Source organism: Tripterygium wilfordii, chromosome 4 (genome assembly GCF_013401445.1).
Source record: "Tripterygium wilfordii isolate XIE 37 chromosome 4, ASM1340144v1, whole genome shotgun sequence".
In the NCBI taxonomy this organism is placed as follows: Eukaryota; Viridiplantae; Streptophyta; class Magnoliopsida; order Celastrales; family Celastraceae; genus Tripterygium; species Tripterygium wilfordii.
In genome coordinates, this window is record NC_052235.1 from 5531915 (window position 1) to 5555232 (window position 23318).

Below are 23318 nucleotides of genomic sequence, written 5' to 3' on the forward strand. Positions count from 1 at the left end.
GGCCACAACTTCTGTCACGTGGCTTAAGCCCACTCCACCCCCTCAAAGGCCCAGGCTCTTCACTCTATAAGATCCAATTTTAACAGCCCATTCTGGCGCGTTCGGCCGTTCGCGTCTCTATCCTGTCTTCCTTTCCTCTCCGACTGCGTCGTTTGTTTCCGTTGCAAGAATGACGACCGCCATGGGTCCTCCACTTTCAACGAACCCTAATAATTCCTCTGAACCCGAATTCGAACAAGAAACCCTAATGGACGATCCAGCCACTACCACCCCCACCGACACCGCAACCGCGACGACAACGAAGGCACCTATGGCCCCACCACCTCCGAAGAACACTGACCCTACCAATCTTGACAGTGAAGAGCCCCGAAAGGATGACCTGAAAGACCCACCAGAATCAGATTCCCAGCAAGCCGCGAAGCATAACTCGGTTCCTTACACCATTCCCGAGTGGAGCGGACCTCCTTGCCACAAATTCCATCTCGAGGTCCTTAAGGATGGCTCCATCTTCGATAAGTTGGATGTGTAAGTTATGATTTCAACTTAATATTTTTTTAAAGAACTTCTATTTATTTGGATTTAAGCTTTTAAATTGAGTTTGAGACGACATGAATTACAGATTGGAATTTCTATACCCTGATAGGGCTGTATAAACTATAAAGCGTGTTTTTTAAAGGAGCTAACATGTTTTGATAATTTGTCAGGTTTGAGAAAGGAGCCTACATGTTTGGACGCGTGGATCTCTGTGATTTTGTTCTCGAGCATCCGACTATTTCTAGGTTTCATGCAGGTAAGTAGTATTTACTATTGTACTAGTTCCATGCTACAGGCCAACATGTGGCCAGTGGTAGTTGGAGGGGTGCAAACTAGAGGTCACATGTTCAATAACTAGAGTAAGGTCTATAATATGTCCACATATTATGTGGGGTGAGTAACTTAATGGAAGATTTCTAATTCATCCCCTCCGAGAAGGGAAAAGAATGTGGAAGGATTTATGTATGCATGACAACGCAAAGTTTATAAAGAGCCCAAATTTATAAGAGAGAGAACACCAAAGAGAGAGAACACCAAAGACTAAGACAACTGAGCCAATTATCAATGGAAGTATCACTTGAGGACTCCTTGGACTCTAAATTATGTTCTCTCTCGTTCCAAATCATCCACATTATAGACATTGGGATCAACTGTATAATCTTCCTCCTGGATTTAACCATGGCTAAAGAACTCCATGCTTCCAGCTCCTTATCCATTGGGACATTTCTTTCCCAGCAGATACCCATTAGAGTTAAAGCATTTGACCAGATTTTCCGGGACAATGAGCAATGTAGCAGGAGGTGATTGATTGATTCTAAGTCAGCCTTACACTTGCTGCATCTGTTGACCAAAGAGACGCCCCACCTTTGTAGGTTATCCAATGTTAAAATTCTACCCTAGGACCTCCCAGCAGAAGAAAGCAATCTTTGGCAGGACCTTAGACTACTAGATTAATATTTAATTGTTCTATTTCTGTCTTAGGTAAGTGACGTTCAGAATTTTTGGAATTTATTTAAAACATCTGATATGATGCTCGTCATGTTCATTAACTCTTCATTTCTTTTGGCCAGTTCTCCAGTTCAAAAGAAGTGGAGATGCCTACCTTTACGATCTTGGGAGTACTCATGGCACTTTTATCAACAAGAAACAGGTATTAGATTGTTTTGTGTTTTTAGCCTATCTTGAAATCTGATGAATTGTTTTTTTATTGGAATAAAAACATTAGTGTTTGATGTCAACCTCACTTTTTCAGCAATGGACTGGGAGTCTATCGAATGAAAATGTTTTACCTTCTTGTTAAATGCATGGCTACATTCTCGCGCATGTCATCTATGATATACCTGTAAAGTGTAAACCAGAACTATGTAGCCCAGTGGAATAGGAACGGCCGAACGGGACACCAGGATCATATGTAATTCAAAAGGTGTTTGGTATGAATCAGACATGGTGTTGAACATCTTGTTACTAGTGTTGAGCACCTAAATCTTGTTGTCAAGCCAATTAACAAGAGAAGTGTATATCGAGGATTCTGTGTTGTTGAACATCTTCTTGTTTCTTTTCCTTCTAGTTCTAGATAAGCCACATAGTACCTGATAAGACCACACCAAAATACTCAAGAAAAGTATAACACAAACTCGTAGAAGGATGATATTGATAAAGCTTAAGAAACTGGAAATGAGGAAGAACAAGATAAAGATAGTCTAGCTATCAAGGAGCTAGTGCCTCCCTCACAAAATAACCTTTCAAAACCTAATTTGCACCACCACTACTACTGTCAGCTATATACCTGCACAAACAACATGATAAACGTAACAGAGAATATCAGATAAGGATGATAGGTGTCTCAATCTGGGCCCTCCACTTGTCACTGCTTGGTGCCCCCTTGATGCTTCTTGCCCCTTCTCTTATACTGCTTAATAACGACCCTATCAATACTCCCCCCAAGAAGCTTAACCTTGTCCTCAAGGTTAAAGGAAGGGAATTGCTCCTTAATATCATCCATCAGCTCCCACGAATTATCACACTCAGGTGAATTGCACCACTTGATTAGGACCTCCTGCTGTCTATTAACGAGAGTCCTCACTTGTCGAACATCCTCAGGTAGAGTTAACAGTTCCAAATCCTCAGTCAAAAAAAGAAGGTATAGGATGACCGACTGTGTCAGGGGATAGGCAAGATTTGAGCTGGGAAACATGAAACACCGGATGAATAGCTGCACTGGGGGGTAGGTCCAAACGATAAGCAACCTTCCCTATCCTTTCCACAATGGCATATGTTCCATAGAAGCGAGGACTGAGCTTCTGATAGGGGCGTTTGGCCAAAGATTTAAATTTATAAGGCTGTAGTTTAAGATAGACTCGATCACCAATTTGGAAAGTCACCTCTCTGCGCTTTCTATCAGCCCTCTGTTTCATGCGATTTTGAGCCACTTGTAAGTGTTCCTTGAGCTGCTCCAAAGTAGTATCACGATCGTGCAGCAGCAAGTTCACCTCTTCAACTACTGAAACCTGACCTGAGAACATCAATAAGGTAGGTGGGGGTCTACCATACTAGTAAAGTGACGCAAATAGTCTTCTAAACATCGATTAACTACCTCCGTTTGCGGGTGATATGCCGTAGACATTTTCAAAGTAGTGCCCGCAAGCTCGAACAATTCAGCCCAAAAATGGCTCATAAAAACTCTGTCGCGATCCGTCACAATTGATTTGGGGAAACCATGCAAGCGAATGATCTCTTTGGTGAAGGAGGCAGCCACTTCCTTAGTTGAGTACGGGTGTCCCAAAAGGATGAAGTGTGCATATTTAGTTAAGCGATCCACCACAACTAAAATGGTATCCCAACCCTTGATCCTTGGCAAACCAGTAATAAAATCCATTGTCACGTCCTCCCAAGATGCCATGGGTATGGGCAATGGCTGTAGGAGACCTTGGGGGCTCAAGGTAGAATACTTGTGTCGCTGACACACATCACATTTGGCCACAAACTGCTTTAAATCAGCTCTCACCACTGTTACCATTGATAGAATCACACCCAAATACAAGAAGAGAAGACTGGTTTTGAGGAACCAGTGGCCTCCAATGGTTTTCGAGGAACCAAAACCTCCCAAATACAGACCTTTGAAAACCTAATTTGCACCACCACCACTACTGTCAGCTATATACCTGCATTACATACCAAACGACAAACAACATGATAAACGTAACAGTGAATATCAGATAAGGATGATAGGTGTCTCAATCTGGGCCCTCCACTTGTCACTACTTGGTGCCTCCTTGATGCTTCTTGCCCCTTCTCTTATACTGCTTAATAACGACCCTATCAGTATCCATGGGAAGAGTCTGAAAAGTTTTTCTTGGAGCTTTGCTTTGGCCTAGAAACTCCAGGCTTTGAGGTATTCAGTCACACCATCACATGTCCATTGATTACCCCGTCAATCCCCCTAAAATTCCAAATTGTCTCTCAAACTTGTCTGTGAAGTAGGATTTGGCTAATTTATTTCTTGCCAATTTTGCAGAAGGTATATCTATTAGTAAAACAGTAACATATTTTTGGTGGGAAGTCCATAGTGAGAACCCTTTCCTCAAATACTTCCCATCATCCTTGGAGGTGCTTTTGAGTTCCAAATACAAGAGATAGGGAAGAGGGGGCTGCTGTGATGATAGTTGACTTTAATAAACTCTTCATATTAAGATCTACTGCAAAGAGGCCATCCTTATTCTGTTTCCAACAGATTTCCTCTGCATTATTGTCAATCCTCTGATTTTCGATGAGCTCCTAGAAATCGATCACTCCTGTCTTGGGAGAAAGAGATGTTCCAGCAAGTACCATTAGTTGAGGTACTAATCAAGTTAATGATGGAAAGTAGCTAGGACTTATAGATCAGGAGATAGTTCCCTAAAATTACATGTCCTATCCATAGTTCCATACGTCTTGATGAACCCATAATACTAACAGTGAACTTTATTTATTGTTTTGATTATAATTACAAACATTCCCATAAACATGTTTATTTCCACATAACTGGCGAAACTTTGATTTTAGGACAATTTAGTATGTTATGCTGTATCCACTGGCTTCATTTGATTGCTTGTCTAAAAATATTGTAAATAACTGATATTCCATGAAGAACACACATAGTTTGATCACGTGGCTAGTCTGATCACTATTTTGATGGAGTCATGGATAAGTAATTTTTCTTTTATTTAATGATTACTGGTGAACTTTTGATGCTCCCCCTAACTTTTGTCTATCTTCTATTTGATCAGGTACAAAAAAATATTTTTGTGGATTTACACGTTGGTGATGTTGTTCGTTTTGGCCTGTAAGTATACTTGATCGTTTTTTACTTGAGCAAATCGCTTTGCATCTGTTTCAATGCACTTCAAAGACAGACACCCATCTGAAATCTCAGTTCAATTCAGTCTTCTCTCCCCCCCCCCCCTGTGGATATCTCAATATCAATATTGTTGGCAAAAGGTGGAACAATATAATTAGGAGCCGAATTTATGCCTTGTGTTCTGCGCTTTGAATGATTCTTTATATTGTTGATGCAGGAAAATGATCTTACAGCAATAAGATTAGCAAAATCGAGAATAGTAACATGTAGATTAGAAGATGGGACAATAGAATTGACTCATAAGAGTCTTTAGGGTTCACCCCTATAGAAAAGCTTGTATTATCATTTAATAAAAGCTGCCTCAAACAAAGAGACTTAAAAGCCTATCTATATTAGGTTTACAGACTCCTTGATAACCTTAATTAAATCATAACTTTCCTAACAAAAAATGATATTTGACTCCTAAAAGATCCTATTTGTTTAACAAGCAATCGACTTCCTAAAATACCGTAAGAAATGACTTATTCCTATAACTATAATTATTGATTTCGAAATTCTAACTAACCTGGAGAATACGACAATGGTCTTGCTTCTAAAACTTAAATAAAACCCAATAATACTTACCCGACAATAATACTAACTCAAATAATGTTAATTATGAGCTCTAGGATGACCCTCAACTATAAATAACTCTCAGCTCTGATTTTTCTTCTTCCCATCCGCATCAATTGTGTTAGCGAGGGTAACTGCCTTTAACATTAGATCAAGAATCTGGAAGCATACTAGATTTTATGCATGGGAAATGTTGGACTAAATTTAAATCTTGGTGTTGTTTATGGATCAAACATTAGATTATTGGAAAAATCTTAAACCTTTAGTGTTGCTTGATTTTTGTTGCAACAAAATTGTTCTTGTAACTTTTAGGGTCATCACTTGTTCTTTGTGTAAGTTCTCAATAAGTCTTTATTTTTGTTGGCACAGTTCATCCCGATTGTATGTTTTCCAAGGGCCGCCCGAGTTGATGCCATCGGTACGTGTGCTTTATATAACCTTTTCTCTCTCTTTTTCAAAGGATATTTATCTGTGCTCTATTAACCTTATTCTGCAAAATTTACAGTTCTTTCTGCAGAGAGTTGCACTTGTCTCCTTTCTTCAGCATATGGTGCTTAAATACCTGTTACTGCACTGAATCATAGGAAGAAATTTTTTAATCTTTTTATTGAGGATATCAAATAAAGAAACAAATGTCGTACCACTCAGTTCAATGGAGGGAATGTTTATTTGAGATAAAAGTACTAAGACAGAGTCTCATTGGTTCACCAGCTATATTAAATGTCAACTCTGGTTTGAAATTGCACCGGAAAGTTTCTCCTCACTGTTTCTTTTTGTGCTGCACTCCAAAGGCTATATTTGATGCAAAAGTAAAACGTGAAATTGCCGCTTTAGTGTTGTAGTACCACAGCAAATGATGCATGTTTTTATTACAATGCTGTGAGTTTCTACCTATGTTAGAGTTGAAAAGATTATTTTGCCCCTTCTTGGAGAGAATGGAAAAGCAACAATATCTATATTAAATTCTCGTGCATTGACATGCCACGGTGTCTTGCTTAAATCATATGTATTAGTTTCCCAATGTTATTTTGTGTGGCTGTCATGTTGTAGGAAGTTGACTTGAAAATTACTAGAGATGCTAAGATGAGAGAAGAGAGGCTAGATAGAGAAGCTTCGCTTAAACGGGCAAGGATGGAGGCATCTCTCGCTGAAGGCATTTCGTGGGGCATGGGAGAAGATGCTATTGAAGAAGCTGAGGTTAGTCCAATTATGCAATTTTAGTTGCAATTTGACATATGTGTTGCATTGTATCTTATAGATTGTTACATTATTGATGGTTGGCGCATGTATATCAATATTGCAATTGGCTGATCTGCGCAAGAGCGGGAAATTTACTTTTATATCTCATGTTGTTTTTTGAACAAAATAGCCGGCAAAGGAAGGTACATTGACAGACAGTCCTTTGGGAGACTGAATGGGGATATGAAGTTATTAAGTGTGTTGGGTTTAAGTTTGTTCTCAAATGATGGAAGAAGGCTGAAACTCTCACGAGTTTCTCAAATTTGGAGTCCTTTTTATTTACTTATGCTTTTCTAATCCTTCTAATGTTGCTCTTCCCATTTAGGATGATGGTGATGAAATCACTTGGCAAACTTACAGAGGACAGCTCACAGAGAAGCAGGAAAAAACTCGCGAAAAAGTATTGAAAAGAACTCAAAAGGCAAGTTTTTTTCCCCTTGATGTCAGTGTAATACAGTGATAATGATCTTCCCCTGCCATGTTATCTCGTTGCCAGTTAATCTCCTCAGGATTTATGCTGTATCTTTCTATGTTTCTATAGTTGTCCTGAGACTACTTCACGGTTCTCTTTATTGAATTGTGTTACACTTTTAGTAAAATTATGTATTTGATCATCACGGTTGGTAAAAAAAGTATTTAATCTTCATGGCTTCCCACCTGGAGTCGAGTGATTAATTTTTCTGCGTAAGGAAAAAATACTAGAAATTAAAAGGACATCATGGAATACCCAAGGTTTCCAAGCTGTGTACAAGCAGACTCAGCGTGGAACGGTAATCTCAATTGACGTAAAAGAGTCTTCTTGTTTGTTGTTACAACTTTTAGAAGCTCGATCATCAAAAGATGGATTTGAAGGTTTATTCTCCCTTTAAATTAGCATCTCTGGCTTCCCTGCTTGATTTGTGTGTAATGTTTCTTCTATTCATACGTATTACTTTTGTTGTTATAGATTGCTCATATGAAGAAAGAAATTGATGCCATTCGTGCCAAAGACATTTCTCAAGGTGGACTGACTCAAGGGCAACAAACTCAGATTGCGAGGAATGAACAAAGGATAGCACAGGTGGAGTTATAGGCAGATTGGAGTCTAATCCAACCATTATTTTTTGTTATTATTGAACAGCAAACCGATGTTTTCTTCTTCTCCCTCCCCCACCTCCTCCTTTTAGGCGAGTAAATGTATTAATACCCCATTTCATCCCAACTGATGCTTTATCTTATTTGGTTTCATTTTCAATCTCTGATAGGTTTTTGAAGAACTTGAGAACTTGGAAGAGACACTAAATGAAAGTATCCGAGAAAGTATAGGAGCCCGTGGCGGAATCCTCTCTCATAGGAAGAAGGGAGCAACGGAGGATGATGAAGAGTTTTTGAGGTGCTTGATTATCTTTACTACGTTCTTTTAACTGCTTCAAAATTTAAAAAAAAAATACTTAATAAAGGTATCTGTTGAGGATAACTAGGTACATTGACGGATAGAGAGATGATTAATTGTTGTCATCACTTAGCATATATGTTTTTCTTCCAGTGACGAAGATGAATTCTATGATCGAACAAAGAAGCGTCCAAAGAAAAAAATTGGTGAAAGCCAATCAGTTGAAACGGCGGATACTCTTCTAGAGAAGAGAGATGACATCATGAGGGAAATGGAAGACAAAAAGGAGTTACTTTTGGCCGAGAAGAACAAAATGGCATCTGAAACTTCAGAAGAAACTGAAGCTGGAGATGTGCTTGATGCTTACATGTCAGGGCTCTCATCTCAGCTAGGTAGGAACTCTGGAGTCAACATTGATATAATGTCTCTATTCCACACTTGATTTGAGGAAGAAACATTTTGAGAACCTTTTTTTTGTTTTCCTGTTGGACATTTTTTGTCATGTGTGCTGGTGCATTTTTGTTATTTGCATACTCAGCGAACTTTTGTCTTTTATAGGATCATAATGAAGCCAGATTTGGTAAGACATACAAAAAATATGACTTGACTTGTGATTTGTTTTTATTTGCATACGCTTTCTGTATCTCTAGTAAGTATTGGCAAAGTTTTTTTGCATGAACAAGCCGAGGTTTAATTATTGGACTTACACATGGATACATCTTTTTGAGATTTGAGCCATTAATTACCTGTACTCAAATTTTTTCAGTTTATTTGTATGTTTCTGTATGTTTTAGCATGTGCTGATTGCTGATTGTTTTTGTTTTGGTTTGATGTCTAATGAATGATGGACTGGGCATTCGTTTAATTTTGTTACTTATTTCATTTGTTTATTGTCAGTGCTTGATAAGACTGCCGAACTTGAAAAGGAATTGTCCAGTCTCCAGTCTGAGCTGGACAGGGTTGTATTCCTCTTGAAGATTGCAGACCCAACCGGTGAGACTGCTAAAAAGAGGGATTCAATTGCACTAGCACCAAAACCTGTCAAATCTGAGACACCTGGTGCACCTCTGAAGAAGCAACCTTCAAGTGAACCGAATAAAAAAATTGGGTCAGAAAAACCCATGAATGTCCCCACAAAGAAAGAGGGAACCTCAGATGATGTGGCTATTATGGAGGGATCAAACAAGAAGCTGGAAGCTGACAAAGAGGGATCAAACAAGAAGCTTGAAGCTGACAAAAATCTCTCCGATGCAGACGTGGAGAAAATCCCTGCATATACTGTTGTAAAGCCACAATGGCTTGGTGCTGTAGGGGACAGGGAAGTGAAGAAGCCCCAACAAGAGGCAGACACATTGAATACACATGATGCTGATCAGTTTGTTGACTACAAGGATAGAAAGAAGATTCTGGGCGATGCTGACGTTACACAAGTGGACTCTGGGATTGAGAGTGCTGCTCCCGGTCTAATAATAAGGAAACCAAAGCAGAGTGGGGAACTAAAAGGCAGTAATCCTGAGGTTCCTGAACAATCCACATCATCCACTGTGAGAGCTGAATTTAAGGCGGAAGATGCTGTAGCACTATTACTAAAACATAAGAGAGGCTACTGTGCTGAAGATGACGAAGGAAGTTATGAAAGCCAAGAAATACTCGATGCAAAAGATAACAAAAAACCAAAGAGGGTGCTTGGCCCAGAGAGACCCTCATTTCTCAACAGCAATTCAGATTATGAATCATGGGTGCCTCCCAAAGGTATATCTCTCTCTACTTTCCTCCCCTTTCCTCTTGCAAAGTGGATTTTTCAAAATTCAGTCCATGAAGGGTTGCTCAAAAGACAAGTTGTTTTATGCAGGACAATCAGGTGATGGGCGGACTTCACTGAATGATCAATATGGATACTGAACTTGCACCTTTGGCCCTAATTGGTGCCTATAAACTCGCAACAAAAGAATAGCTCCAAGAGATTTACCACCTTACTGGAGCTTCATATCATTGGCAGAGGCAGTCTGTTACTGCATGCATGATTTGGAAAGAGAATGGCTGTCTCACTTGGGCTTCATGTCATGGCAATAACTCTGTGTTGCCTCATGCTTGCTTTTGAAAGAGTCATTTCATTACCTCTGAAGATGCCCCGGATTAGCTAGAGATAAATTAATTTGGTAGAATTTTGTGCTTTTCTTTCTGAGTCTTGAGCATTATGTTCAAATTTAATGAAGAGTGTATGCTGCGACTTTGTAAAAAATTAGCTTGGAGAAGGTGAGAGAGTGTACATGATATGTATATCATCAATTAATGTTGTGTCAACTTTTTAATGAATATTTCAGGACAGGAGGAGGACCAGGACCACATATTATCTATCTGGGTGAAACCTTGATGAATAATCCAACCGCACTCTAGACTTATTTGTGCAATATCACTGTTTTCCCAAGTGAATAGGACTTGGCATGTATGGATCCACATCACTGGTACAAGTTCCTGGATCTCTAAAGGAAATTATTTTGCATTTAAGGTAATTCAACCAAGCAAACATCGGGCAAGATCAAGAGCTACAAACTGAGAGTGGATGCTTCATGTCAAGTAGGATACATTTACTGATGAACTTTACATTGACGAAAAGGAACAACTATACGTGAAAGAAATATATGTAACATAGAAATATTAGACAAGATATGCAGTCGGCAGCAGGACTTTCTACATTTGCAATTTACAACTCCTGCAGTTGGAATCGGTGTCCAACCCAACACGCACACTGCAATCTCTTGCTCCATTTTGATACCGAGTCCTATGCATTGTGGACAAGCTGTTCCAGTATAGCATGATCTTAATTTCTCATTTCCACATCATCCTTTATCATTTACACCTTAAAACAGCAACCATTACATACACTCTCCCCAACTAGATATTGTGCAACAGTTCAAAGGCTTCAAAACCTCAGTTGAAGATGGCAAATCAATTAGATGCCATCTTTCAAGAATATTGATGCACGATGCAGCGCATCTCCTCCTTGAGATGTTTTTTCGATAGATACCCAATCATTTCTCTATCACAGCTAATCAGATGACATCTCCAGGATCATGGGGTTACTCCACTGAGAAGAGAAGAGAAAGCAAGGCCTTCCATCTAGTCAGTTGAAAAAATAAGGTGACTCCAACACGTCTGTGAGATCAAAGTCTCCGCGTTCTGGCAAAGGGGGGAAAGACAATGTAGGGAAAGACTGTTCGAAGCTCTCCAACAACTGGGCACAAAATATTAAAGTTAGGTCCACACGTCCAGAAAATAGATGGATGCTCAATTCTTAAGCAGAAATCAGGATTTTGATTTCCAAGTTCGGTAAAGGCCACTTAATACTTTTACACAGAGTTCCAAGTATAAACTACAGGCTATTTACCCATTTTTAAATGTTATATAATCCACCTGCATTTTTAAACAGGATTCCAATGATCAACAAATGTATGTTCTTACCTACAATTAGCATAAATCAATGATCATCTCGGGCAGTGAACAGATTCTTTAGGAATTTGCTGAAAGCGAAAAATACTTACATTCTCCAATATTGGTTGTTCATAGAGTTCGACAAACTTTTCTCTTAGTATCCTATTCAATTGATCCACATCGCATGCATGTGTCCAGTATGAATCATGAACTCCTGCAAACAAATGCCACCATTTAGTGCATCACAAAGACAACAACAAAAAAAACCACCACCACCATAGTAGTCTAAAAACAACCTGCAAAGTTCAAGCCAGCCATTTTGCAGGCAATCGCAGTCATCATCATATGAGACCCATCAAGGGAGTGAACAAAGTTTGGTGGAAAAGCTGTCCTCTGCCGCTTGACCATGACCTACAGTAGCAATAGAACAAGTGAGTTTGAAATTGGGACCATAAAATCAACATTCAATTTAATTTTCCTGTCTTCTTGTCTAGGTCAAATAAGTTTGTTACCATCAACCAAGGCCATTGAGGGTAAAGAACAGCTAAAGCTACTTTTGGTCCCATTCTTACTCTTCAAACAGGCTATTTCATCCTGTTCTACAAGAATGGGATCCAACACACTGGACAAACATTCTTAAGCATGTCTATAGTTCAAAACAAATATTCGAGATTGCCTCCATTATTTTTTATATTCATTCATACATAATAGCAAGAAAGCTACCTAGCAAGTTGTGTGTGGAGATTCTTTAATGTTGGGGCAGAGAGCTCCACATACTCAAATCCATGCTTATTAGGAGTCTACTTGATAATTTCCAATGACGAAATAGTATATGCAATAATCCAAACGAAGACATTGGACATTTCTGAGAAAAGAGAAACAAAAAGAGAGAGAGAACAGAACACACCTACCTAACGACTAAAAAGTATCCAAGTGCCTTGAAATTTGCTTCAAAACAATACACATCGAGTATGTTCTCCCAATTTGGAGTAAGACATTACTCAAGGGACACTTTATTCATCAAAGCAGGTTCGAAGAATTGTACATTTTGACATGATATGCAGGATAATCGTGTGTACACTGGAAAATGATACTTTCTATGTAACCGGTGTGACTGAGAGCTGAAGAGGGTACGCCTACCTTATCAGTTTCTCGTTGAAGGGTTAAAATCTGAAGAGGAGTCTTGACCTGTATCCAAATAAACAAGCATAAGCTAAATCACCTGAGATGGTATATGTTTAACTACAAACAAAATAGTAACGATATTAATGTCTAAAACAAATTCAAATACTCACAAGATGCCTTCCAAGTTGACGGTAAGGTTGCACAACAGGAAGTCCAAGTGGTGTCGTCCAACGCACTGGCTCATTTTCAGATGCAACAATCTGTAATGCTTAAACTAGCTGTCAGCACACATATCAAACAACCACCTCAAACATATTGACATAAGGTACAAATATATTAACTAAAAATAGGCTGACCTTTGCACATTCACCAAGCCAGCTCATGATACCACGTGCAGCTTGAAACATCTCCCCTAGAGCAGTTAAGGTAACCTGCTCAACCAAAAAAATTGCAATTTGGGCATTAACAAAAATACATCTAATCCATGAGCAAGACCATCTAACTTGGTAGGCTGAACCCTCCTTTCATTACCTTTCCAATAGGGCTTCAAATGAGTGGAGTAACTTCAGCTTAGCTCCACCCACAAGCTTGATGGGCCAAAGCTTGGAATGCATTAAATTAGACAATTCTCATTAAAACAACTCAAGCACAAGCATACAAGGGCTCGGCTATTGGTTACAAGACCATATATTTTTTGCTTTTTTAGCATCAACCTTTTATGTAAAAGAAACAATATGTAATGCAGTGGTAAAGAAGTCTGGGAAGGGGTGATGTATGCAGCCTTATTGCTGGATTAAGAAGAGGCTGTTTTCGTTGTTTAGTGATGACTAGGTTGCAATGAAGCTACTTCACCATTGCACTAAGCTTGGCTCCTAACATATATAGAGTTGGCTGGTTTTGTTTACTAGCCAATCTCACACCAGGAGGTTCAGCCTTGCTAGATTTGTGCATCCATACCTTTGCGGCATAACAAGAAGCACCAAAAAACTGTGTCTCATCTGCTATGGCACCACGTTCTTTTAATCTCCTTTTGATTTGATCACGAGCACCAATGTAAGTTACACCATACACTGATGTCATCACCGTCTGCTTCACCAGCTTCCTATCCACCTATACAGGCCCAGCTATTGGGGTCAACTTATGGTTCATGATATAAGTAGGAAACATGAAGGTTATCTGAGGAGTAAAACAAAGGAAGTGATGTACTAAATACAAGTTTTTTGCAAGCAACAGTTGTGTTTTTTTCATTGGTTGGGGGCGGGGGGGCGCCATGGTCATCAGACAAACATTATTTGAATTAAGACTAATAAGATAAACTGAGGACCTGACTGAGTAAAGTCCTTGCATGCAATGCATCTGGAAATAGTGCAGGATCTTTTTGTGCATCTCTCCGCATGATATCGAGTACTCTGTTGAAAAATGGCATTGTCATCAACCTCAAAGAGGTATTAAAAAACCACAACTTAGGAAGCAAATAGTTGAGACTTCACAAGAAAAGACAGAGGAGTACATCCCAAGTATACCAGGAGTATACTAGAACGATGACGTAAGTCCATTAAGAACCTTTGTTATAAACAACACTAAAAAAGAATACACGAGAACCTTTGTCCTTACCTTCTGTGACCTTAGAGTAGTAAAACAACCAACGAAAATTATTTGTAGACTCAACCTACAATTCTAGCCGAACTCTACAGTCCTGAGAACTTACCCCACCTGAGACTCCATATAGTCAGGTACTGAAGTGTTCAGATTCTAAGCTCTACTAGAAAAAATCTGATGAATAAGTTGGACGAAGTAATAAAATCTTTCTAGGATTGTAAATGTGTATCTTACATAAAAGCAATAGAAGTGTGTTATCTGTCGTCTGAGATCTAGGTTCGTACTTATTTTTCTATAAATTTGCCATATGGAAAATATAATCGGCCAAGTTATTATCTCTGGCTATTGGACAGACACGCCCATCTATCTCATCAATAAACTTAATGTTGATAGGTTTAGAACCCAAAAGATGATGAGCCAAATTTGCACTAAAAGAAATATCAGCTTACCTAGCAGCTATTCCAGAGTAAACATCTGCAGGCTTTTCTCCTGCAACCAAATTAACAGCAGCTGCTCCCAACTGAAAAGCAAGCATTGGATGATATAACATTATGCAGATAATGAACAGCAAGCACCCCTCAGTAAAATTTAACAAAAAATAAAATAAAATTGGTGCGATTATCCCACAACAAAAGTTAAATCTTATTGAAAAAATCTCAAAATCCTGTAAGCATACTATACTTGGTTTACGATTTGCAGGGCAAGCCAAAGTCTAAAACTCTTCAAACTTTTCACATAATTTCATAACCAATTGCTTGCCTTACTAACATCTTCAACAGATTTCATATGTTTTTCCTTAACATAGTAGGTCATCATAAGGAAAATGAAACAACTAATTGGGAACATCCAAATGCATAAGGTCAACACCTTATCCCTTCCAAGTGCAGCATAGTGTTGTAGGCCATTGCAGGAACCATCCTAGATAAAAGGAGGAGGAAGAAAAACAACACAAGAGGAAAAGCAAGATCAGCATCAGTTGTGAAAAATTACACGTCATAGATTGCATGGGAAGCAGATGAAAAAGATAAACAAGATAAAAATTACACATGACGCATTTTGGTGTATGTTCCCACAAGACTCGCCATTACAAAGACGTTACCATTTACGCAGTTATACGAATAAGAAACTGACTAGACAAACTTTAATCCTTGTTTCTATGGTAGATACAATGCCATACATAATACAAAAGTCCCAAATACCACAGTACCCAATTAATGCAGACATAATCTGAAGGCTAAGCAAAAAAAGAGCATTTTTATAAATAATAAAAAAAAAAACTCATAACCATGTAGAATTATTTGCTACACTAACTAGTTTCATTACCTGATGAACAGGGATAAATGATATATATGACTCTGGAGAGAAGCTTCTCAAAGCTTCAGTTAGATTAATGCAAGCAGCTAAGAACTGAAATGGATCTTCAGCATTCAGCCACCACCGCCTTCCTTCAAGAGGTCTGTCCGCAGAATCAAATATATCATCTAAGTGATTCTCAGCAAAAGCTATTCGACCCTCGAGAGATAATTTGTCCACACCGCCGGCAAAAAGATTTGCTAAGTGAATTTTGAGCCAGCGTAGGCCTGACTCCCCAAGAGGACGCCCCTCTGCAAACTCCAAAATACCTCGACACAGATCTGAGCCAAGATGATTTAAATATGGGTGCATTGGATATGCACGCCCTCGAAAGTCAAGATTGTGTGGATAGTAGAAACCTTCTTCATCCTTCAATTTGCGTGCTACCTGCTCCCCAATCAATAAGAGTTAGCATAACTTCTATGAAAAGCAATATGAGACTGCCTGAACGTCAAACAGATCTTACAGCAAGTTTAAGTTCTACATCACATCTTTGAGAGTGTCTCTCCCTGTTTTCTTTCTTCACGGATTTAACTTTCCACTTCCATTTCCTAATCAATGCTTCATCGTCAGTGTCTGGCTCTTCCGGTAAGGGAATCTGCAAAGTGGAATTAAATACCAGCTCCGAATCAAACTCATTTATACACAATAAATACTGGATCAATAGCTACTTGAATACTTATGAGTTATGACCAACTTGGGAAGTTTTATAGAAAAAAATTGCTCACATCATCACGATCCACCAAATTGGCGAGGCGGCCTCCACTGTTCCATATTCTATCTACAACACCAAGCACCCTCTTATTTATCCTCCATTTTGTATTCCCAAGTGTATCCAGGGCCTGACAGTTCATTTGAAGAAATGATTACATTATCTTTGCTTAAAAGTAAACCAAGAAGATAAAACACATGCATAATGCATATGCATTTCAAAGCATCATTATGTTCTCATAAGTGAGAAACATATTCAGATCAAATTATTATATCATCAAAATAACCACCATGACAAGTGATTATTACGTACCTCAAAAACTGGCTCTAGTTGCTTCTTGGGAACCCTCTTAAGCGCTTCACGTTGCTGTCTAGCTCCATGTATGCGCATGACATAAGATGGCAAGAACAAGTGCGCTCCTTTGTCATAACTGCAGGATAGATATATCAATTGTTTGGTGGGTTCTGGAAATTCAAAAGGCACGACGCAAACAAGTGATTTACACACATAATTAAGCAACTGCATCAACTTTTCTAAAAGTTCCATCCTTAGTTGTGGTTACTTAGCTCAGCAATGAATCTAAGTTCTAGCACTCTACGAATTATTCTATAAAAGATAAAATTCACAATGAAACTCTTTGGAACTTCATATTGATTTAAAGGAGAGAAATGTATGACTTATGAGAGTGAGGAACATATACAAAATTACAAACAATAATGAATGGAAAAGATTTATTAAAAGCACCAAGCCAATACAAAAGATTTAAAGCTTTATTCTTTTACAACCTCTACAATGATAGAAATTTTGAGGGGAAAAAACATTAGCATAAATATACATTTAAAACAAATTCCTCGTTAGTCGTTACTTAATATACTTTCGCATACCATGTTCTGCCATAACACATAAATGAAGAAAATTTCCTGAAAATATAGAAACAGACTAATAATCTCAGTTCATGGGATCCGAAAAAATATACCTACATCAAAAAAAGGTTTATTTCTAGATGTGTCTGCTTAGTGAGATAGTGAAGAGGATGAAAGTTTATTCCTAGATGTGATTGATGTCATTTCTTGTAGATGAGTCAGTAGTGGGTAGCACCCCCTTGACACCCAAATTTATGTTTTTTGAAAAAAAATGATAAAGGGAGAAAATTAAAAATAAAATAAAATAAACTCACAATTATTGCAATGTCTTTAAGGTGATTAGAATGTGAGTCTGGAAATCATTGCTTCACGTAAAAATTAATTGTTAGCATCAACAATTTCCATTTCCTCTTCATAATCCATTTTCTTCCCCAAAATCCGTGCAATGCATTGCGAAGACTTGGTAAAAGACCAACTTGCAAGATGGAGAGAATTTGGTGGTTAAAAAAAAAAAAAAAAAAAAAAGAAGTTCTCCAATTCATTTATCCCAATTAGATTGGGACCTATATAGTCATCTCCGTCTTATCATTTTTTATCAGTTTTATCCATGCCTTCTTTGTCTTCATCTCCTCTTTTTTGTATCTCTTACTTGAATTTTCTCATCTCTTTGTACTGCTGTGATCAGACCATCTTAGAGATTTTCTCTCATCTTAGCTTTGCTTGACGCTACTTCTAACCTAGATCATTTTATCTTGTTATTGTAAGAGAATTGGTCTCTTACTTAGCTGAATAGAAATTTGAAACTAGTTTACAGGGGCAGAATTGAAGCTCAGAACAAAAACGGAATAACCAAATGTAGAAAAAATACAGAAACAATGTCAGCACAGTATAATGTTTACATACCTTGTCCATTTGAGTGGGGGCACCAACATTGGAATATAAGGAATTACCATGTGTCTCGCCTGGAAAGAAAAGGAGGAACACATTGTCAAAGGTTCTCCTTAAATAAGAAATGAAGATGGGAGTGGGGTTGGGGTTGGGGTTGGGGGCGGAGCCATGGAGGGGCGATCTGAAGCTTTGTAAGTTCCTCACTCTAGCGAGGAGGACACGCATTTTCAACACCAGACACCAACAAGGAAAAGTAATATTGTGCCATGCACAAGAAGAACATAAGTATTAAATAATGGATAATGGATAAGAACTTTTTGGCTGGATATCAATTGGAGCATTTTGGAAAGTCTTCAAAGGATCTATGGAGTGCCAAACTGCAACGTCATTATCTCGAAAGCAACATAAAAAAGGTAAACACCTCTCATGCACAAGGCTCTCGCAATGGGCGAGGTATGGGGATAGGCATGTCAGAAGATCTTATTTCCACATTGTGGAGAGGTTGTTGTGACCTCTAGGTAGCACTCATACAACTCTAACACTGGGTCACACATTCGCATGTTAAAAAGGTAAACAACTCTCATGCACAAAGCACCTGCAATAGGCAAAGTTGGGGACGGACACAATGCACGCATCCTTCCCCAGCATAATATACGGAGAGGATGTTTCTGTAGTTTGCACTTGTGACCTCTCAGTAGCACCTTTGCATCTTAACCGGCCACATATTTGCATGTACCACGATAGCAACATAACAAGTAAGTAAATTTTTAGTGAAGGATGAATGACGGGATTTACTCACACTTCTCTCGAGGCCTTTGAGAACTAGCGGGTCACATTGAATGATGCCATATCTTCTTCCCATCTTCCTGCGCATAGGAAAGCGAAGAAGGGTCATTTTGGAAGGGGCATAAGTTTCTAATCTTCTTTTATGCAAAAACGAGACTATACAGCGGTCAAAAAAAATAATACTCACTGATTTTCTTTCACCAGAGTTTTAAGGGAGTGCATAAACGCAGGTCGAATATCAGGTGGACTATCGGCCAACTGATCAGCAGGGGGCTGTATATAAGCTGTTTGAATCAACAATTCAATTAGATGGCTTCCAACCTGTAGCATACATGGGAAAAAAATAAAATGTTTATAAAACCTATAAATTAAAAAAGAATAAGCTTTTGCCAGTTTTTACAATACTGACCTTCGCCTTGATATCCTGACTCCATGGCTTTGAATCATCCCTTTCCTTCACTATCTGCCTTACTGCTGGCAACTTTTGTTTTTTTATTAAATTTGTCACCTTTTTTCTTAACCTCTCATTTTCCATGTTATTAGCATTAGAATCATCTTCCTCGTCTTTGTTACCTTTACCTCTCCTTTTCTTTTTTGTTTTCTCCAAGAACTTGTGAATCCTAGCCTGCACCATGGCAGAGATAGTGATAGATGAATAACAAGTTTCAAATAAAATAGAATGAAAGTACGGTATCCATGACTGGGAAAAATAAAATTCCTAAAACTTCTGTTTTTCTCCTTAACAATTTCACGTGAGAAATACCGAGGATGATGTGAAAAAAATCACAATATGAGAAAAACCCTTGAGTCTCACAACTACAAAACTTAAGAAGCTATGAAGAAAGGCCATGCATGTGAATGACCTAGAGTCTAGCCAATGCCAAGTCTAATGAAGCCAAAGAAAGCCAGGATTCAATAGCGCTGATGACAAAAAAACTCTCCCAAAAATGAATGTGAAAGCTCATTTTATTATTCCAACAAAGATTCAAATTAAAGGAGCAAGCAAATTTATGATAAAAAAGGAAACTAGAATGAAGAACGACCCTACAGCCTATGCGATTTCATCATTCAAGACAACCATGCAATAAAACATGCAATCTTCACATTTTAAGCTTGTTATCATATTTGTCATTTGAACTGCAGACACAACTATATAAACAAATCAAAGAACAATAATTTACAAAGATCTAAACCACTTTCATTCTGCAAAACCTAGAATATGAATACAGGCTCATGACAAAAATCCAGTCTGACCATCATTTCCAGATATAGGATGCAAATATTTCTAGTATGCCACACCTTGGCTTGTCAGCCTAACCAAAGCTTTGTCAACAACAGAAGCTTTGACTTCCTTAAAATGAATTAACCAACCAACACTTCTTCAGCATTAATGGTACTCCAGAATTAGAAAAGACAGATGGCTAATGTTATATCCCATCTCTTCCACCTTTTCTCTCATGTCATGAATTTAAAGCATTTCCAGGCTCTACCTTCCATCTATCCCTGTTCATACCTTAATGTGAGAAAGCTCGCCATGATCCTCATATATTCTAATATATCTATGAAATGGTCTCTGTTTATGAAAGCCTAGAAGAAGACAAAGCATGTATATTTTCAATCTAAATGTCAAACAAGAAAGACTAAGCTTCTATTACTTGAATCCCGAAACTACCCAAAAAATTCATATCAAAACTAGCATGCAAGACAGCAAATCAAATCTCACCTCTTGCTCAATGGCCTCTCCAATGAAGCAAGCTGCCTGGACAACCCTGGCAGAGCCGTGTTCTCCAGTCATCAAAAGTCCCATGAGCTTATGCATTGTGATAACAGACATCATATCCGCAGGCAGCTGATCAAGATAAGAAGCATAAGCCGTCCTAACCTTTCCCAATTTAATTAACTCTTGCTCCTTAGCAATAGCATCCCTCAAAGGCTCAAACCAACCAAGAAAGAGAGTCTTCATATATGGTAAATTGGGAGCCAGTTTCCGTTCACACATATCCATCAAAAGCTCCCTATACTCTTTTGCCGCCTGCTTCCATGCCTCAGTCTCAATCTTGACCTGCCTCCTCCTTAACATGTGATACTTACCCATTCCCATCCCACGTTCAGATTCCCGCCTAATTCTATAACTATTTTGAGACTCCCTCTGCTCCTCCTTCCTCATCTCCTGCAACAATTCTTGCACCTCATCAACGACTGACACATCTTCCTCACAATCCGTCGAAGAAACAGCCTCAGCAACACTTGCATACCCTCTGGGGAAAAACCCATTACCCACAACATCACTCCTCAAGAACCCAACACTGGGTTTCCCCATACAGTCTCCAGAACTCGATAATTCCCCAATTCGGCGGACACCCATTTCTGGACACACAAAAAGGGGCTCAAGTATCCGCCATTTAAGCTTATCTTGGAAAACATAATCCCTGGGCATACCCAGAAAGCTATAAGCTCTTTTAAGGGACCGTGAACTAAGAGAAGACACAGCGGTTCTTGAAAGGGCTTGATTGGCTATGCTTCTCCACATTATTGTGGAAATCTGAGGTGGGTTTGGACAAAGAATTACAGGGTTAATGAAAGGAATAAAATGATCGAATTTCTGGCTGAAAGCAGCAGAAAAAATGGGGGATTTGCTACTGGTCATCAATTTGGCTTGAATACGAATGAGAAAAGGAAGAAGAAAGGAATGGAAATATCTGCAGGGATGAATGGATATTCATAGAGAAGAAGATAGGGTAGCCGACTTATAAACCCTCCTTAAGCCTTCCTTGAGCTCTCGGTGTCTGTATCTGAAGTCTCTGTCTACCGCCTGAGTGCACGCTATTACTCTACGTCTCTACCTTAGAAGGGTTAGGGCTTCCTGTAATTTTGATACCTTTGAAGGGTTAAATTGTAAGGGCAGTTCAATCCGGGTATTCATGAACGAATCTGGACCCTCCACGCGTCTACAATTGCTCCGGATACCAGATTGGATTGCTTGTAGGTTTAATAATATTCATTGTGAAACCTAAAAGAAAGAAATTCAAATTCCTACATGAATGTGAAAAAATACCATTGATCCATGATTAAATCTCATAATTAGCCAAAGCTTGTTGTTTATCCTGATTATTGTTCAAATTTTGATGTTATTAACTTCAACAAATTGAACCATTTATACAATCCCTTTTTCCAATCCCAGCCTTGTTAATACAATGCCTACACTTACCCTCCTCACAAATCAATTACTGCTTCATAAGAAGAGTGTCCACTGTTACTGGGATTGTTGAACTCAGATAGGACGGTTTAGGGATATTTTTTTTGGTAATAACAACTCAACAAACGTGACTTTTGCCTTTTTGGACAATCCATTAAACTCAAATTCGGACCGAGCTAGGCACACATAAACTCACCCATCCGGTTAGTTGGGCCGAGACCCAATACAAATCACTCAAAAATAATTGTGTCAACTTAGAATCAAACTCCTGACCTGATACTAGATTCTTTACGTTCTAAGTCCGGAGGCATAACCAGCTAAGCTATCGCTAAGTGATTAGTTTTGAGATACACATCCACATATGAACTCAGACTGATATCAATGATTTTTGTTAAATGTTTCTACCACTAATCTCTTCATTTTCGGCCATGGTTACCAACAAAACATGCTAAAAAGGCTTGTCATTTTAATTTCCCAGTCAAAGACAATGTGAAACAAACCCATTTCATCTTTCATGCACAAAGAAAGTCTGTACTGTACAGGGTTTAAACAGACCCACTTGACAACTTCAAGGCATCATAGGATTGTCCTGCTGCCCTGATATGTCCTTTGCGGACCAAATCAGGGTTTAAGCTAGGCATACATAATCGTATATTCCACCCATCAGGGGGATCCTGCATTCTTCATAACGCCTACCTTTGTATGCCTCCTGGAAGAACATATTGCAATTTCTGGATACCATTCAATCCGGCTTGGGGACTTCGATTTCAAAACAGTAGTTAGTACTCAATGCTGCTAAAGAACTAACAGCTATCATCAAGCATTTTTATACACTAAGGTACCTCTTACCAATATATTCAAGGTAATAAGGCACCACATCCTTTCATCTCCTTGAAGGAGGATGTGGGACATGGACTGGAAGTAAAGAATTTCAACAGACACAGATAGTAAGAGAGAGAGGAAGAAGGAAAAGCAGTTGATAGGGATATGCTGACACTGAATCCAATTCAACTTCCTGAATCAAAACGAAAATACAATGGTCTAGAATCCTGCCTCAATACAACGAAAACAGTTGACGACATCCTTCAGCAGCCTCTCTAAGTTTTGAGGTCGCGCTGATAAATATTTTCTTACTACACAACTGTAAATGGGCATCATACATAGTCTAATGCATGCCAAACAAAGGTAAGAATGCTGAAGAATACTTGTTTTCCCGGGAACTTTAAAACCCTCTGCAATAATCTAATAACTCATATCAGGCCCCATAAAAC

At 38.7% G+C, this 23318-nt stretch overlaps 2 protein-coding genes across 2 annotated transcripts; one reads left to right on the top strand and one right to left on the bottom strand.

Moving 5' to 3' along the window:
- The first annotated feature begins 83 nt into the window (after positions 1–83).
- On the top strand, positions 84–10452 carry LOC119996438 (kanadaptin). Its single transcript, XM_038843073.1, has 12 exons — positions 84–525; positions 705–790; positions 1605–1684; positions 4800–4855; positions 5852–5900; positions 6533–6679; positions 7047–7142; positions 7668–7781; positions 7966–8093; positions 8247–8485; positions 8991–9845; positions 9946–10452. Exons 1-12 carry the CDS (start codon positions 170–172, stop codon positions 9993–9995), a joined length of 2256 nt encoding a protein of 751 aa, XP_038699001.1. The 5' UTR covers positions 84–169; the 3' UTR covers positions 9996–10452.
- Positions 10453–10660: 208 nt separating this feature from the next.
- LOC119996436 (DNA-directed RNA polymerase 2B, chloroplastic/mitochondrial-like) lies at positions 10661–21676 on the bottom strand. The gene is made up of 19 exons (XM_038843071.1): positions 20575–21676; positions 19261–19476; positions 19039–19172; positions 18865–18931; positions 18081–18139; positions 16627–16744; positions 16331–16444; positions 16069–16200; positions 15573–15989; positions 15117–15167; positions 14699–14769; positions 13975–14059; positions 13608–13760; positions 13007–13081; positions 12821–12910; positions 12666–12713; positions 11822–11936; positions 11636–11739; positions 10661–11328 (listed from the first exon to the last, which is right to left on the bottom strand). The coding sequence occupies exons 1-19, from the start codon at positions 21496–21498 to the stop codon at positions 11218–11220; spliced, it is 3084 nt and encodes a 1027-aa protein (XP_038698999.1). The 5' UTR covers positions 21499–21676; the 3' UTR covers positions 10661–11217.
- Positions 21677–23318: the final 1642 nt, after the last annotated feature.

Excerpts from the sequence above, each read along its gene's own strand:
- LOC119996436 (XM_038843071.1), bottom strand. The coding sequence starts at position 21,498 with ATGACCAGTAGCAAATCCCCCATTTTTTCTGCTGCTTTCAGCCAGAAA. Across the intron at positions 16,201-16,330 it reads ATTTGGTGGATCGTGATGAT|ATTCCCTTACCGGAAGAGCC; the intron begins GTGAGCAATTTT and ends TCCACTTTGCAG. Across the intron at positions 14,060-14,698 it reads TACTCTGGAATAGCTGCTAG|AGTACTCGATATCATGCGGA; the intron begins GTAAGCTGATAT and ends ATTTTTCAACAG.
- LOC119996438 (XM_038843073.1), top strand. The coding sequence starts at position 170 with ATGACGACCGCCATGGGTCCTCCACTTTCAACGAACCCTAATAATTCC. Across the intron at positions 526-704 it reads ATCTTCGATAAGTTGGATGT|GTTTGAGAAAGGAGCCTACA; the intron begins GTAAGTTATGAT and ends ATAATTTGTCAG. Across the intron at positions 791-1,604 it reads TATTTCTAGGTTTCATGCAG|TTCTCCAGTTCAAAAGAAGT; the intron begins GTAAGTAGTATT and ends TCTTTTGGCCAG.